The sequence below is a fragment of the Melanotaenia boesemani genome, chromosome 7, assembly GCF_017639745.1.
Source record: "Melanotaenia boesemani isolate fMelBoe1 chromosome 7, fMelBoe1.pri, whole genome shotgun sequence".
NCBI lineage: Eukaryota > Metazoa > Chordata > Actinopteri > Atheriniformes > Melanotaeniidae > Melanotaenia > Melanotaenia boesemani.
In genome coordinates, this window is record NC_055688.1 from 24,637,177 (window position 1) to 24,655,731 (window position 18,555).

An 18,555-nucleotide genomic window follows, 5' to 3' on the forward strand; every position below is an offset into this window, starting at 1 on the left:
TGGACATTACTGTCAGAGATATTTTCTGATTTTGACCAATGATTTGCAGGTGATTGGTTTCTGGGCATTACGGTGCATTCTGGGGAGAAAAGAAATAGAGACAGACAGTAAATGAGAGAAAAAATTGGAAAAAAAGAAAGTTTTAAGAAATGATCAGACTGGCAAGAAGACAGACATTAGACACGTTAAGCACCTTATAAAAGGTTCAGCCTTGAATGAATGCTCATGCTGACCACATCAATAAAGGTCTATCAAGATTTTATTACACTAGCAGGTGGGGGGGGGGGTTTACAGTGGCCCCACTTTAAATCTCATTTAAGTGAAGGAACAGAATATCTACTGATATCTTAAGTGTCACATGTCTCAATGAACTGTGAGTTACACACACAGTTAATAAATCTTACAAATACAAGTCTAAATGTTGGTGCAAGCTTGACACGTTTTATGTTTGCCTCACACAGCAGTATGTAGACCAGAGGTCACTAACAAATGGACTGTGGTCCAGATCCAGACCCAGAACCTGTCACATATAGACCCGGCGTTAAAATATAAAATCTGACAGGGAGCTTTTACTTTAACTGGTGCAGCTTTTGCAGTCTTTACAGTAGTGTTCAGGAACGACACGGTCCAGTTGCATGTGAGGTAAGCCGTCCCACGTGATGCACTCAGCCAATCAGTGTGTTCCCGGTAAACTGCCAGCTAGGTCAAACATAGCAGGGATAAAGACGCTGGAGAAAGGCAGCAGAGTTGCTAAATCTTCCTGTTATCAGCAACTTTGGGCTTGTTTTCTGTAAAGTCTCTTGCAAATATGGTCAGTTGCGGGATTTTGGACTTGTTTTCCTGAGTGTAGTTGCTTATTTGGGCTTGTCCTGTTATGAAGCGCTCCTGATTCTCTCACAGCTATCCACAATACAGAAAATAACTCCTTGGATACGGAACGGGAAACGTGAACAGTCTTTTTTTCATGAAGTTGTGTCAACAGCTGTGTCCTTGGTTACCTCGGCTGTCCGAGGCCGCCCTACCCGCACGCACGTTCAACTTCACGTGACAAAACAACAGGTAGTAGCAGGTAATGGTTCATTTCACTGCAACCTACAATCAGACCCTGCTTTGGTCCCTCAGTGCCACACATGAAGCTAGTAATGCTTCGGGTTAAATGAGATAATGTTTGCATTATATTAGAAGCTTTGAAATCAATTTTATAAACTCATCATCTAAATGTTTATCCTCATGTAATGGAGTGTCGTGTTAAATCTGTGACCATACAGTACAGTCAAACACAAAATGAGAAAGATGTTTTTTTTTTTTTATGCCAGTTAGTTTTATGTAGCTTTATATGGTTAAGATTGGAACACCACAATATGCACATAGTTGTGCACATATTCATTCACGCCGATGGTCTGTCATGACTTATTTAGAAGCCTGATGTTTTTACAACACAAGCTAAATAACAATAGATAGATGGCAGCAAGTGGAATTGATATTGTCGGAGCCTTTAGATTCCCAGTTTTCATTTAAGAGCATTAAATATTAAAACTGAATGAACCCACTTTATTATGCTGGTCGGTCTACACATGAAGAGCACTACAGAGCAGTGAACAGTGAACATTTAGAGTGTATTCAGTGTTTATCACAAGCTGTTTGAGCTTGCAACTTGCTAGATGTAGTTTAGAGAACAATATGTTTGCACTGTAATGTACTTGCTGCTATGCCTCAAGAGCTAAGATGATAGTTGTGTTTAATTATACGATTTCTGAAGAAGGTACTGCATGTCCAGATGTCTTGTTTCTGTTAAATATTGTTCATTTTGATATAAAACTCAGTGAGCTTTACAGTGTTAAAGTGGCTTCCCCCCTTGGTTTGTGAGCAAACAGTGAAGCCTTGAAGTTGTTATTTTGCTGTTATCACCTTGGGCTTAAAGTAAAAGTGATGAGAAAAAGTTAAATTACAGTTGCCATGAGGAATGAAATTAGCTAGAGACCACAACCCTTGGTTGTACTGATCAGTTACAACGCAAATGATCATGATCACTGTTGTGAGGTACACCACTGAGATTTTTAGGCAGAATATGCAAATCCCATGTGTTTGTTTTCCATTTACAAAGCCTAAGGCAGCCACTGGGTGGATGAGAAACGGAACGAGGTATGTTTACAAAAATCAAATTGCACATAATGATGATAGTTCTCTGTAGAAAAACACACAGGAAAGCACAAAGGAGAATTCAAGCCTTTATTTCTGTCAGTATTGGAAACAGTAAGGTTTTGCAGTTGAGTGTGCAAATACCAGTTTGTGTGTTCAACTGTGCAGGAGTTGTTGGTCAGTTTGCTATAGGATTCACACTAAGGCAGTTAATGGTAATTTCACTGCAACCTATTTCCAACTATTTGTTTTTGCATCGGCAGGCACACTAGAGAGAACAGTACCAGTTGCAACAAAGTTTCCATCTATCTTTCCATCTGTAGTCGTCCTATGTATGTGCGCGTCTGTCTACTCTTCACCTCTGACCTGCAGGCTGCCAGGCAGAAAGTGACACTGTGCCCTTAGAAATCAGTTAGAAATCACACACACACACACACACATTCTCTCTGGTTTCTTTCTCCTTTAAATTCGAATAACACTATCCTCCCATCCCATCACTTTTTCATTGTTACTTGTGTTTGTTTTTGCACTTTTCCACACACCTCCCCCTTTTCCATCTCTGTCATGCTGTCTTTGATATGTTGTGTCTCGCTATTCCCTCCCTCCATCTCTATATTTAATCTTTTTCTCTCACCCACATTTCACCTCTGGCTGTGCAAAATGAACGGGGTGGAGAAGGGGAGGAAACACTGTCAGCTGTGGGATGAAGGCGTAGCACAGAGAGAGGTGAATAAGGGGGACTGCTGATGTGCTGAAAGGTGATAGAGGGGATAACAGCCAAAGGGGAATAATCAAAGACAGGATTTAATTAATGTATGATCATGGATGCATGTATACAGAATATTTGTCTGAGGAAGAGATGTAAAGACTTGCTTTGTATCAGCAGGTTGCTATCTCCTAAAGTGTGTAATGGGAGATATTAAATAATAATAACAGAATATCAAACATGAGAGATGTATGAAAAAAGAAACAAAAAAGGCTGGAAGAAAAAGATCTCAGATCTGCTTGCCAAAAATCAATACACACTACAAGTACATTTGAGCATCTGCCCCTGCATGTGCACACACACACAGAGCCTTTAAACACCACAGGGAATTTCTTGACAGAGTGGAGCTTTCTACTAAGTCAGTTTATACAGCCAATGAGTTTAATAAGCCAGTTGTGGAGTTTTGGTTGTCAAAGAACTGTTGCCAATACAGGCAGTCTCTGCCATGTCTTGCATGCCTACATGAGTGTGTGAGTGTGAACCAATGCCTTTGCAGTGGCAACAGAGCACTGAATGCTCCGGTGACTCGAGTCCCCTGTCATTTCAAGGTGAGCCTCATTTTTCAACTGCCGATTGACGGACTCCGTGTGTGTGTGGGTGTGCGTGTGCATGCATGTGTGTGTAAGGGTGACTGAGACTTGCTTTACTGCTCTGTAATCACACTGCTTCACCCAGTAACTATCTCTCACCCACTCACCGCCAGAACAGAACAAACACAGCACTTTATTGGACCTTTGAGACAGGGCGCACCCCCCCCCCCCCCCCCCCCCCCCACACACACACACACACAAACACACACTGCATTTTTGATTGTGCAGTAATTTTTTTCCCCCTCTGGGCATCTGGATTGTTAATAACAGAAATTAACTTTAACTTAGACTTAACTAACATAAGATGATGCCTATTGGCAGGAAATAACAGGATCTAAATAAAATCAAATAAAATGCTGTAAATAGGGGAAAGGGGAGTATTAATAATGAGAAAGCCAGTGAGTTACGTAGGGCAAGTGGTATAATTCAGCTAACCGAATCCACATTTATGGGGAGAGCAGAAAGCAAGCCTAAGACAATACAAGGTACAGACTGAAGTAGTGCAGATACAATACATGATTTGAAATACAAATCATGAAAGAAAACAGACAAACCAAGTTTAACTTAACAAAGAAATCAGAATAAACATACAAATATATATTTTTTTTATTTTCTTTTCTTTACATCAAGTGCACTTATTTATGTTTTAAGAAATATAAAACATATCAGAAAAGAAACCATGATTTCAAGACAACTTGCACAGGCATTATAGACTTCTATGCCAGCACAAAAGCATGATGATGAGCTGTTGGACCATAAAAACCTTCTCTGAGACAGTTGGCTGATGAGCTGTCAGACATGTAAGTTTGTCTGTTTAATTTATAACTGATATGGTAACAGAAGGGCTTAATTACAGCAACCCAGTCCTGATAAAACTGAAACCTTGTTTTTGAAGTTATGTATTTTTAATGAATAAGCTATCTTAATTAAAAACAAAACAAACAAAAAAAGAACAAAAAAAAAAAAAACATCTAAATCTAATTAATCTTTGGTGCAACTTCCTTTTGCTTTGAAAACAACATTAGCTCGCCTTGGTTAATTTTTTTTAAGATATTTGGCATGAAGGGTGCTCCTAGCTTCTTATGAGACATGCCTCAGGTTTTTTTTAGTGGATTTAGGCTGACTCACTGTCTTTTGTCTCTTCATGTGTTCCCTGACTGACTCAGTGATGCTGAGATTGGGGCTCTGTGGGGACTACGTCTTTACTGCAGGACTCCTTGTTCCCCTTGTCACTTACAGGAGCAGTGTGTAGGTTTGAAATACAATTAGTGGCACCGTAGCAGATCATAATCAAAAGAAAATCCCTGCTTTATTCTATTCTTTCACCCATGAAGGAGAAACTGGATGTGAAAATAAAAGACATAAAAGACCCTTTCTAGAGTCAATGTTTGGGTTTTCTGTTTTAGGCAACTAGAAACATGATGCTGCAACATGGAAGACTTTGTGGAAGACGTATGCTGCTTGTTGTGGTTTGTTCTGATAACAAACGCTCAACAGCTCTGATTTTAAGCCTATATTAATATAAACATGCTTATGGAACATTTAATGCCTTTCAACCAGCAGATCTTTCTCATTTATACACACTGGAGCTATGTAATGGTTGTTTGCAGCTCTGGCTAAATGTTTGGGATTACTGTACGGGTGTGGAATAGTTAGTACTCAAACAGGAAAAGTGTGTAGCATTTCTTTCTGCTTGTGAATAATATGTTTGTGCAAGTTTGTGTGGTGCATTGCAGATATAAAACATGTATGCACCACATCCTGTATTTGTCTTTGCTTTTATTTCTTTAATTGGTTACTGATTTAATCTCTTCTGAAGTGTTGGGGCATAGCATTTATCACTGCCTCAAAGAAGCAAAAATCCAGTAATGATCATTAAAAAACTAAACAAAATCTGGCTCAGCTCTCTCTGCAGCCTGTTTTGTTGTGCATCTTAATTGAGTGCAGTTGTATTGTTCAGGGACAGTGATCTTTAATCAGCATTTTAAGTTAAGAGCCAGATGCTACAAAGGCTAATGTTCACATCACAAAAACAAAATGTCTCAGCCAGCTAAGAGAAATAGTTTAAGGCACCTTTCTGTGAAATACTGTCAATGAAAGACTGAAGTGTCTCTCCAAGGCTTTTAACAAACTATTGAAGCTGCTCAAGAAACACACAACGTAGGAACTTAATTGGTTTTCCTTGACAAACATACACTCAAATCCCAGGAACTTTGCAAACAAATTAATAATATAAATCACTTGGATCTGCAGCACCTTGTATGCTGCATGGTCATTGTAAATATACTTGGGACAATCTTCTTTGTGTTCACAGGTGTTGATATGTTTACAGTCAATGTGTATGTTTCTGTTTTCAGATTCAATGATGCATAAAGCTAAAAATAAATCAGATACCTTTTGGGTTTACAAACCTGTATTTCAGTCTGTGGATTCCTTAGAATATGCTGACAGTGAATCTGAAGGAGTTAGTGTGTGTTCTTGTGTTATATTTTGCAATCATGACGATTTCAAACTGAAACAGTAAACAATAGCTCCTTTTTTTTCTTATATAAGACTCCTTTCCCTAGTGGAAAGGAAGCAGGAAGGGAAATCCTTTTAATTTCAGCATCCAGATATGTCAGTTAATTGGTTGTAGACTTGCTGTAATATGTCTAAAAACCCCAATCCACCAATTTAGGTAATATCAGGTTACAGAAAACAAAATGCAGCTCATAAAAATAGGCGCTGTTCAGAGTTCATAGCCTCTTCTGGACCCTTTACTTGTTTTTAAGCTCATAAATAGGACAAATATTCATAGCAATGTACTATTCTAGTTGAAAGGCCCTTAGAGAACCCTGCCCCACTCTGCCCAAACAGAAGAAAAAGAAGATTTACATGGTTTTACACCGTAAGCTTATTTACAACCAGTCATGCACCTGTTATAAGCAAAAAGGTGACATACAGGAAAAGTGCACATTATTGACAATGTACGGGCTTAATTCATTTATTATGTTGTTGGCTAGATGAAAGTGTGTATTTTGTTGGTTGAGTAGCAGAGCAGCGAAGCTAATATAAAACTGAATATTTATGAGCTATTTGCCTCCAAATATTTGATAAAAAGAGATAAACATGATGAAGTGGAAAACTCGTTCCAGTGAGTTAACAGAGGACAACAAAGTCTCTGAGTTGGGGGACGCACTTCAGATGCAGGACCACACAAACATCTTATCAGCGTGGCTAACACGGTGTGATGGCTGGGCCCTCCTCTCACTTTCGTTTTCATTTTTTTCCCAGTCACCTCAGTTTTTTATCCCTCTTTTTCACCTGTGTTCTTCCTGATTATTAACTCTCTTCTCTCTGTACTCATCCATCATTTCATCTTTATCTTTTCTGTCATATCACTCAACCTGTCTGCACATCCCATCCAAGTCTCTCCATTATTATCCCTCAATCTATTTGTTCTTATCACTCCATCCTGCTGCCCCTTCTGTCCTTTCCCCTCCTCTTAATCCATCTTCCCGCTCCTTATACTTTTTTTTTGTCCTTTTGTCTTTCTCCACATCTCATCTCTCTCTCATCACTTGCTAAGTTTGTCTGGTTAGAAGAGCAGCTTAAGTGTCAGTGACACACACACATACACACACAATCACACACATGCATGAGCAGGCACAGACTCGTTTCTTTGATTCCCCCTCTTGTCTTGCTGTCTATCCTCCTTTAACCTCTATTTGTTCTTTCTCTCCATCATCTGTCACTCGCTGGAGAAAAGGAATGAGCTGAAAGCAAATTCAGTTCAATGTCATAACCTATTGATTAGGTTTGTTTACTATGTAATTTGCATTATATATCATTTAATTTATTTCTTTTTTCACTGCAGTTGTTTTCAATATGTCCAAAGTTACTTTTGCACTTATCAATAGAAAGCTAAGCAGCTAAAGATTACTTTTACAAATATGTTGAATTTATTTTAGACATATGATTTAGGCTTATTTTTAACCCATTTAAGTTAAGAAAAAACATCTTTGTTATGAGAATCAATAAAGTCCATCCTTGAAAAAATAAGAAATCTTTGTTGAGGTTTTGATGAATTTTCAGATTCCCTCCATCTTCTTTAATAAAAATCAGTTTATAACTATTTCCAATCTAACTTTTGTCATTTTTATTATGAAAAAGTAATACAATTAATCCAATGAATTACAACATGAATTTTTAAAATTTAGCATGAGATTTGCACTCTTAACAGATTACGGTTGAAAGTAGTCCAGTCAAACCTTACAAACACACTACCATACTTTACTGTAGTGAAAGCAGTAGATTTAATTCCTTCAGGCTTTTTGTGTGTTTTTACAGTTTTCTGAAGTTTGAAAAACAAAAGTTATTTTGAAAAATGCAAAATTTATGAACCTTTCTTATGATGCTTGATACTGTAAAAGCTGCACTCTCCTAACTTTATGCAAACTCCCACAACTGCGCCCTACAAAATAGAACCAACTAATGCAGAAAGGGTGTAAAAAAGACTAAAAACAAATTATCCTAGCTTGCTATTTTCACTGCCCAAATCGTAATAAAAAATTTGAATAACCAAATACAGACAAGGAAATGCTAAGGAAAAGCTGAGCACCTACTGAACAGAAAGGGAAGCAAAATGCACACATGACACCAAAAGACCTGCCAAAAGGTTTGGCTGGCAGAGGAGCAGTGGTCCATCATTCTATTGTTCAGCAGTGAAGCACAAACAAAAGCTACACAGAAGAGTCGCTTGAGGGAAACTGTACCTTCAAAGTGATTACAAAAGCCAACATCTCTAGTATGCAAAGAAACATCTGAATAAGCCCCTCATTTTGGAAGCAAATGTGATGTGCATGTGAATTTTAAATGGAGCTATTTGGCTGCAATCAGCTAATGTTTATTTTGAGAGAAATGGGAAACAGGAACAGCGTTTGATAAAAAAGAAAGAAAAAAACACACCTTAACAGCTCTCAAACCTGGGGTTAGGAATACTGTTTTGGCTTGTATAGAAGCCTGTGGTAGAAGAAACATTGTACAGATAATCAGAATATCAGCTTATTCTAGAGTTTAATGTTATGCAGTCAGTCAAAAAACTGAAAACTGTTTAGAAAAGAAGAAAAACATTATTTTTCTGTTTAGCTTTAGACGTTTTGGTGCAAACTGAGGTGCTTTGAGGATAATGTTAATACTTTACCAACATACACTCAAACACATGCACAGACTGTTATTTGAAACCATAATCTGAATTTACTGATGACTTTACATTAGTGCAAAGAGGTCATGCATACTTTCACTCTTTTTGTAGATCCCTCTGCACAAGCTGTGTTGCTTTAAGTGACTTTGGCACTCATTAATCTCCTGGGGGTTTAACCTTAACCTTAAAAACTGCTTAGCTAACCTAAACCTGGATATTTGATCATTTACATTGTGGAGACTTGTTGTTTTGTCCACTTAAAAACAATGCATCCCTCAAATTGACTATGTAGCCCGATTTAGTCACCATGGGAGAAATAATATTCGGACCACACACGCAGATGCAGAGGCACATCATCACTGTAGGAGAGATCTTTTTAAAGCTATCCTAGCTCTGGCGATCAGTCCTGAGCCTTTTAATAACAGTTGGTCAACACACATTCACACACAGAAGCATTCGGAATCCACATTAAAAGCAAAAATTCTTGTTAATGTTGCACACAAGATAAGCACCATCTAAACGCACAGAAACACACGATACAAAAACACACAGATACATTCATATGCATTAAATCCTACTGTGACGGATGGGATTTCTCACCTGCCACACACATATACAGTGTGCTTGTGTTTGGTATAGGTCATGTGATCACATTACTTTAAGACAAATACACTTATGCTTAGCTGATATTCAGGAGAGGTTTAGTCAAGTAGAAATGATCAAACTTAAATCTACTGGAAGAAACAATGAATCACTTCTTTTCAGATATATATTTTTATGTTAATTTTGCAGTGGTTTAATATAACCTTTTGCCTTCTCCTCCAGCTGCTTCTCAAGAACCTCAGTTTCATCCATTACAAATCCCAGGCAGTGTCTTTAATTTTGAGTGATGTGCTTTGAAAAATAAAGTACTAGCCATGGGCTATGAGTCTGGGAACATTCCTCAGAGGGTCATTAAAGAGCAAGAAAAAAAAACATTGTAAGCTTTTTTGCTCTCACTCCCCACACACTCAACCGCACACACACACACACACACACACACAATATTTACTGCTTTTCTTGGACACTTACCTTTTCTTGTGCTCTTTGGTCCGCATGCTTCTCCTCTCCCCTGTTCTTGGTGTGTCTCCCTTGCATCTGGTAGTCCTTTAAGTCCTCAGCAACGCTCTCCTTTACCGCTCTCTATCTCTCTCCGTCTCGTTCTGTCGCTGCTGATCCTCGCATGCTCGCAGAGCCCAGTGATCCTCCCTCCCTCTCTCACTCTCCCACTCTCTCATTCTTGCTTTCCCTAATCGATTTCTATCCCTGTTTCTACCTGCTGCAGTTTTCTCATTAATTGTCTGAAATCTCTAAAATACCTTCCCTCTGTTATTGTCCTCCACTGTCTCCCTTCTTTGCTCACTCTTTTCTGCCCCCATTTTTGTCCCCATATGGAAAGCTTATCCCTGTGCTTTGCCCTGGTTTTATTATCCATGTTTGTGTATGTGCCTACACTGACCCTGGCACAGCGGTGGGCCCAGTAAAACTTTGGCAGCACACAAGTGTCAGCTCCTGGGAGTCGAGCCAGGACAGAAACAAACACACACACACTCTTGCACGCTCAGAAATGCACACTCTTGCGCCAGTCACTCACTTTATTTACGTCTGTACATTTCTGTGTGAACGCAGTCTACTGTTGCTGAATTACAGACTGTTTTATTCCGTGGCTTTGTCTCCCTGGTTGCTTCAGCTCACTGTCCTCTCCAAGTTGTTTAGTCACTGTCCTCCCTCTTTGTCCCACTTTAGCCTGCTCTCACCACTCTGTCGTCTTCTTTCATCTTCATTTCTCACACTCACCTCATCCTCTGTGTTTGGCTGCCCTACCACTCATCCTGCTTTGATTTTGTTGTCTGCCTGTCTTTGCTTCTATTCATTCCAGTGGAGGAGGAGGATGTTCTGTCTTGTAACAAACTAGATATTTAGATAAACTGAAAAGACAGTTAAAAGTAAATGTTATATGATCAGGTTTAATTAATGGTGAATGATTAATTTTTTGCCATTTCATTCTCCCAGAAATTCTATTATTGATATATTTTTTATTTTTTTTTATTTCTTATGAATCAGAACAGACAAAAACACTTTAAAGGGACCATTTAGATTTAAAATTTTAACTTTCCATATATTAAGATAACATATATAACAGCGATGTGGTGCAGTGCCTCTTTGTGAAGTGCATGCTTTACTCTATTTGAAGCTATGACAGTCATTGAGATGTATGAAAATGTATTTAAATTTTCAAATACAATCTGTGAGTTGTGTTGACGTTCCCTGAATGCTTCCTTGATACAGAATTCTCTTGTCCCTCCTGACCCCTCCCCCACAGGAGTGTAACCAGTGATATATGCACCACTGCAAAGTCACCTTGTGTTGTGTTTCAGCTGACCTCTGGAGAGACAAGACAGTGATGTGCATGTGTGTGCATGTGGCAGTGTAGATGTGTTTGTGAAAATGATGTAATATGTACGTGCTTATTGACACGCAGGGTTTGGTAAAGCATGAGATAGTTGTAATAAAGCAGGGTTGCAAAAATTAGATTTTGGATTGGAGGATGAAAAGAGAAGCATGTCATTATCAGAGAGGGAGGGGGAGTGGAAAGAGTATACTCTGTTAGGTGGAGACTGGAAAAACAGGGAAACATCCTTATCATATTTTATTGCATCTTTCCCTTGCTGTTCCTTCCTCCTTCACCCCTTTCCCTTCCTATACTTTCCCCTCCCTCATACGTGTCTTCTCATAGTTGACCAGGAAACAGGAAAGTGCAGATGCATTGATCTGTTTTCTGAACAGACCTTTATGCTTACACAAACACTGCAAATGCATATAGATGCCCATGGCACCTATTTCTCTGCCTAATACAAACACAGGCAGATCAACAATAACCCATAAGCAATAAAGCAATATCCACCTTTACACCTACCTCACCTATTTATGTATTTTCCCCTTTGTGGTGTGTAAATACTGCTAGTATGTCTGTTTTGTCTGCTAGTCCTCATAGTAAATGAAATGTCTGGAGAAAGATGCCAAAAAGATCAATATGGACCTGATCCCCAGTTCTACACTAGTGAGTGGCAGCTTCGTTCATGTCCGAAACATTTCTTTGGGTTCATTTAAAAGATTTAAGAAGGCCACAGTAAGTATTCAAATTAAAGCTGTCACAGTTAATGCTTTAATGCTCTGTCTTAATTTAAAATTAATGATATGTTAATTATTTTTAACTGCATCAATCGTGTTTGGTAGTTTATCCTGCTGGGTATCTCTCAGGGATAAAAAACTTTAAGCAGAGAATTTAAAGTTGACAGTGTAACTTTTAAAAGGAGGAATAGTGTGTGCTTAGTTTAACTTTTTAACTGCTGCAAAAAAAAAAAATAGAAAGAAAAAAAAAATTGTGAACATTCCAAAGTCATTTTTATTTGCTGATACACCCTTCATTTGTCCAAAACTGAAAACCTCTAAAAGTGGAGACTTTGCTGTTACTAAACTAACTTTATGAGAAGTACATGAGGATTTTACAGGATCACTTTACAACCCTGCAGTATTTTTAATTATTTTCTATTCTTACTGTTTAAATGGCCTGTTGAAAACATGTCTTCCAATACCCATGAAATCAAAACTACACTTACTGTAACTTGATGTCTTTCAAAAGCTATATGCAAATGGTCTTGCACTTATATAGCGCTTTTCCAGCCACTTTGACCCCCCAAAGCGCTTTACACTACTTATCACATTCACACCCCGATAGGCACATCGGGGTTAAGTGTCTTGCCTAAGGACACTTCGGCATGTAGTCAGTGGAAGCCTGGAATCAATCCGCCTACCTTCCGGTCGAAAGACGACTGCTCGTCCTCCTGAGCTACAGCCGCCCCTAGATGTATGTACATGTACGTATTAGAATAATTTGTTTTAATAAATCTCAATAAACCGTGATGGACTGGAGGCTTGCCCAGCCACTTCCAAATAGAAACAAATTAATGGAAATATCAAGATAAGTTCCACTCTTCATTTTGAACACATACTCATTATACCAACCAGAAGACAGTAAAATCTGAGCCACATACTCAGTATATGTGTTTCTTGGATGAAATTGCATTATTATGATTTCATTTGTTTCACATTTGTTTTGCTGCAAGGCATAAGAGATTACACATCCTTCTTTTTTGTATGCTTGTGTTTTTTTTTTATGAGGGTGACTGTTCAAAGTGACACCAGTTTGATTTTACTGTTTATTCAACCTAGCAATTTTAGAAGAGGAAAAGCTTTTTTATCTTTTACAGATAAATGTGCTAAAGTCATTTGTTGGAGGTGTACTTGCTGACCACACCCTGCACAAATGTATCTGTGTTAGTGAAATCATTCGGTTTGATACTGCACCATTATACAATGTATTAATAGCCCTCAGATTATGTGCAGTAGAAGATGTCTTTATACAAACTACTCCTCAAAATGTACATCTTGTTTTTGGCTTTATAAATGCTATGACCTCCTCTGTAGCACTACCATAAGGCCAAAATCTTTACTTTAGTACCATTACTGGTAAGGGCAAGCTCATGGTAAAATAACCACTAAATTATTTTGTGTAATTCAAAACATTTTTCTTTGGAATTGAGTTCAAATGGCAGCCTCTGGGTTTCTACTTTAACAAGGCTGAAATTTGATTCATTTCCTACAATAAAGTTATTCATCCTTTTGAAGCAATGGAGAAATTACAGCTGTTAATTTGTAATGAGAGTAACCAGACTGAGAGAATGGATAGATAAAGAGAAAATGAAAGTGGGAGGAGGGATGGGAGCAATACCAGACCTTACCAGCATCTGTGTCCTGTTTTGTCAGTAATCTCTTAACAGTTGTGTAAGTTCACTGCCTCAACACACCCCTGCGCTCCCTGTTGCTGAGTGACACACATGATAGTTTTGTTAATATACACTAGGCACATATTCTATCCATATTTTTTTTAGCCTGTCTTGCGATGTGTTAATGAGACACATCCATGTGAGAGCACACCATCGGTTAAGTCCTTTGAGGGTTTGTATCATGCTCAGATAGTGTTACAGGAGACTTTGACCACAGGTCCTCAGAGAGCAGCAATAACAGTGAAGTAGGGCAATATGACACGTGACCTACACTTCGAAACATAAACATACACAGATACACAAGTGCAATGAACATTAAACCAGAAAGTACTTATGTGGAGTAATTCTGGTAAGTGACTGTGTGGGTGGGTTTTTAATCCTATTACTGTTCAGCCGTTGAGCACTAAAGAGGCAAAGATGGAGGACAGAGACAGGGCGAGTTAATTGTGCTGCACAGTCCTTTCTGTTGCTGTCTGCTACCTGGTGGTGGGAAACATGAATTTGTATAATTACATAATTTAAACTCACAAACCATGTCAGGAGGAGTGACAGTAGTACTGTTTGTGCAAAGGTTAATTTTTAGCGCAAGCAGTGAGTTATATTTATATAATAATTTTTTTTTCCTTTTGAAATAATAGAAACTGGTTACAGCTGCAGTTAGATGTTATTTAGATCAGTTTTCTTAACATTTTCCCCCAACTTTTCCAAGACAAAGTGGCCCATGGCCCATTTAAATATTAAAATCTGTATCGGATAAATTGATGTTGCTTTAGTTTGATTCATGTTCAGTAACTGCTTAAAATCCACTTTCAATTTAACAAGCTAAACCCCTGTCAAATGACATCATGCAGTGTAATAATCACAAAGGCATTTGTTTATTTTGTGTATGTGAACCTGCACATCAAATAGAATGCCAAACAGGTTAACAATTCATGGAAAAAAATCAAACTGTGAACAGAAATTTAAAAGCTCAAATCAGGCTTTTTAATACAAAAATCATTAATAATTAAATTTTACTATAGCGAAAAATGAGACACTCAAAAAGACAAAAAATGAAATTGGATAAATATGCTCATATGCTCTCAGCTAAGTCAGATATTTAGAACGTTTTAGTGTTGCTAAAAAAAAGTTTGTGTGTGACTTAATATTTTCTCATTATTGCCTGTGGTGAAAATATGTATTTGTTTACATACATGACTGTAAGATAAATATTTCCCATGGGATTAAAGTGAGCACACACACTCTGCTCATTTTGATGAGATGAAAGCTGTCACCTCTTAAGATGCCATTCATCTTTCATCTTCTATTAGGCATCCATCATCCCTCATCTCTGTCTCACATTTGCCTTTTCTGCTGCCAACTCTGTAGAATAATTTCATCCAAATTCTGGCTTGCAGAAACACCTGTACATCTGTTATGGTCCCTAAAATGGATGTGTGAACATGTAGACTTGATGAGGAAATCCCCGCTGTGCCTCCTTCTTTAAGTCCATACTCTGTTCTCCAGTAAAACCAGTGAAATGTCCAGCTTAAGCTTTCCCTAGTTCTATTTTAGGTTAACAGTGGCCAATTTAATGGGCCAGACAGAGAGCAGGAAATTCATGGAACTGCTTGACTAAGAAAGCCACACCAGTCTTGGCCATAGAGCAGCATTTAGAGTTGATTTGAGTTTGGTGCAGTCAATAACAGGTTTTATTGTCATTGCACAAAGGCTTTGCCATGAAATTTACAAAGTACTTCAGTGTAACATCAGTTACATCTCGTTCACACAAAGACACACAAGATAAGATTATAACTGTTACATGTTAAATATCACTATTTATGTTCTATTTACACAGTTTTTGTATTTTCCCTTGTTTTCTTCAGCTACTTTGTCCATAACCCATCTTAGCATCCTCTTGCGGAAAGATTTGCATACAAATTCCTGATAATTGTATTTTTGTTTTAAACCAAGAGAGATTCTATTTCAACACAAGTCTTTCAGACAAATTTAAAACTTGGTAAATTTTTTGCCTGGCCTTTTATGTCTAATTTACTTTTAAAAGTTATAGTAATGGTAGTTGCTTTTTCTTTTTCTTTTTCTCTCTTTGCTGTCTTTCACCCTCTTCCACAAACTCTCCATATTGCTGTGCTTTGTGTACTACCCTTGGGTTATATTCAGTCAAATGCACGTAATGAAGAGTTAATGCCCCATTAAAAACTAATAAAAGAAAATGTGCTAGATGTAAAATTTAATTTAAAACTTCAGTTCAATTTGAAGCTTTATATATTGTGGGACAAGGTAATTCTTATGTCTTCTTGCATAAAAAAATATGACAGTGTATGGCAACTGCCCATTTGCATTGATTGAATTGAAAATATCCCTCTTTTGACATAATCAATTCACATGTTTTTGGTAGTATTCCTGCTGTATTTCCTTTTACAACATGTTAATTTTGCCTTAAATTTAAGGTGGTTAAAGGGTGTCACAGATGTCCAGGATACCGTGCAAGTTTTATTGCAAAATCTTCTGAATTATTGTCAGTTACCTCTCCTGATTTTAACCATTTTATCTTAACTGGGGATTTAAACATTTACATAGATAATATGACAGATGGTAATACCAACCATTTTTTTTCTATACTGGACACGTTTGGACTGTTGCAACATGTAAAATAACCTACACAAATTTGAAGTCACATTCTATTTAGGTGTTGATATTTCCTTTGTTGTGATTACTAAGTTGGCCTTGTCTGACCATTTTTGTATTTGGTTTGATTTATTGATCACTCAAAATGTTCAAACGACCTGCTTCTCGGTTTACATTAATGAAAACTTCAAGTTCACTATGAGTTGTACAAAGAAAGCCTGTGTAATTATAACAATGAGCTGTTCAAGGCCAGACAGCTGCATTTATCTTAGATAATTACCGTCAGCAATTCTCACACTCTGTTTGCTATGATCTGAAAACTTAAGAATCCTCCTAAACAGTTCAGCCCAGAGCTGTTTTCCACTGAGAAAAGCAATGAATTTGCCAACTTTTTTAGCAAAAAAAAAATCAAAACAATTAGATAAAACATAGACGTCACACAGACGAACAAGAAAACTAATCTGTGTCTAAAACCTAAAAATAACTTTAATGCTGTGCCACAATTTAACATAGCTGGATTAAAATTCTTAGAAGAAACAGTCTGGCATATGAAATTGACAACATGCACTCTTGACATAATACTGTCCCACTTTTTAAAAACAGTTTTTACCTCATTGGAAAGTAATGCCTTACTTATAGTTAAGAGCTCACTGGCATCAAGCATTTTCCACAAGTCACTAAAGATAGCTGTCTTAAGCCAGTCCTAAAGAAAAGGACTCCAGATGCCTCTATAATGAACAACTATAGATCTGTCTCTAACCCCTCTTTTATAGCCAAGATTATTGGGAAAGTTGTATTGAACCAACCACTTTGAATGACTGAAAGTCTTGATAAATTTCAAACAGGCTTTCAACCTCATTACAGCACTGCAACTGTTCTGGTCAAAGTGTTAAATGACATTAGGCTGAATACTGATTCTGGTCATGTATTAGTCCTGGTTCTGCTGAATATCAGTGTTGTTTTGGATACTGTAGATCACAAAATCACAGGCTGGAAAACTGGGTAGGACTTTTTGGAGCGGTCCTTAATTGGTTTAGGTCCTATTTAGAAGTCCAGAGTTATTTTGTCATCATTGGCAGCTATGAATCTGAGTGAATGGCTATGTCTTGTGGAGTCTCAACTTGTATAAGCTCCCTTTGGGTCAACAATGAAAGAACTTTAACCTTAATCATTACAGCTATGCAGACAATACACAGCTTTATGTGTCTCTGTCCCCAGGCGACTGCAGCCCAATAGACTTACTGTTTCTGTGCCTGGAGCAAATAAACACCTGGATTTTATAATTTTATACAATGAAATGAAGACAAATTTTAGATTATTCTGTTTGTTGCAATGAGAACAGGGTCAGCATTTGTAAAAGTCTTGAGACTCAGGCTTTTTATTTGATTTTATTATGATTTTTGCTATTCTTAATATGATTTAGTTTCTCTTTACAGTATATTCTTTTATGTACTTTTAAATGCTTCTTCTGCCCCCCATTGTAACACTTTCAATGTTTTACGTAAAGCACTTTGAATTGTTTTTTTTTTGTTGTTTTTGTTTTGTTTTGTTTTCTGAAATGTGCTATACAAATTAACTTGCCTGGACTATTTCTCACAATCATATGTGAACAAAAACTGTAAAAGCTTTCAGAAATTATTTCACTTTTCCACAATTTAAACTATTAAATATAATTGAGAAACTGCAGAGACTGATGGTCCTTCTGGCAGTGGTTCTGTTTGTTTATAGCAATTATGCTAATCTGTATAACATTAAATATAAGACATTTTGTTGCTGAGATTGCTGTTCTTCCTGCTGGCAGTGAGATGATGTTGATGCTTTTGACAGGAATAGTAATGACATAAATTTGCAAACTAACTAAACTGGTCTGAGACCGTCTTTCAAATGATGTTTAGTGACCTTGGACGTGATGCAGCAACAAATTTTCCTTAAGCATTTTGCTTTCGATGCAAAGGACAAAACAAAAGTAATGTTGCATTTCTGTTGTCCTCCTTTCTTCTCTCTTTCCCCATGCAGTCAAGAGTTGTTGCATGCATGACAGCTATCCTCAGTCAGATGGATGATCACCATTATGATAAATACATAGAAACCTTCACGGGAACATCTGATCTGGTTGTAAGTGCACACACACCTGTAGATATCTGTTAATAACGTGCTTATGGTAAGATACAATAATAAAAAGTCAAACTGGGTTGCAGTTACACTGAATTCATGTACTGACAAATTTGTTCTTGTCATGTTCTTTTAACACAGGACTTCCTGATGGAGTCCTTTCTACTTTTCAAGGACCTGATTGGGAAGCACGTGTATCCCTCCGACTGGATGGCCATGATTATGGTGCAGAACAGGTGTTGTACCACAAGC

General features: G+C 37.6%; 1 protein-coding gene and 1 long non-coding RNA gene across 2 annotated transcripts in view; one reads left to right on the top strand and one right to left on the bottom strand.

Moving 5' to 3' along the window:
• Positions 1-18,555, top strand: part of LOC121642833 (dedicator of cytokinesis protein 2) — a 104,732-nt gene that overhangs the window by 61,633 nt on the left and 24,544 nt on the right. The window contains exons 27-28 of the mRNA XM_041989813.1: positions 18,208-18,306; positions 18,445-18,539. Coding sequence (XP_041845747.1) covers positions 18,208-18,306; positions 18,445-18,539 — 194 coding nt within the window. The remainder of the gene's footprint in view (positions 1-18,207; positions 18,307-18,444; positions 18,540-18,555) is intronic.
• On the bottom strand, positions 27-10,071 carry LOC121642836. Its single transcript, XR_006010976.1, has 2 exons — positions 9,749-10,071; positions 27-79 (listed from the first exon to the last, which is right to left on the bottom strand). It is a non-coding gene; the product is annotated as an uncharacterized LOC121642836 (long non-coding RNA).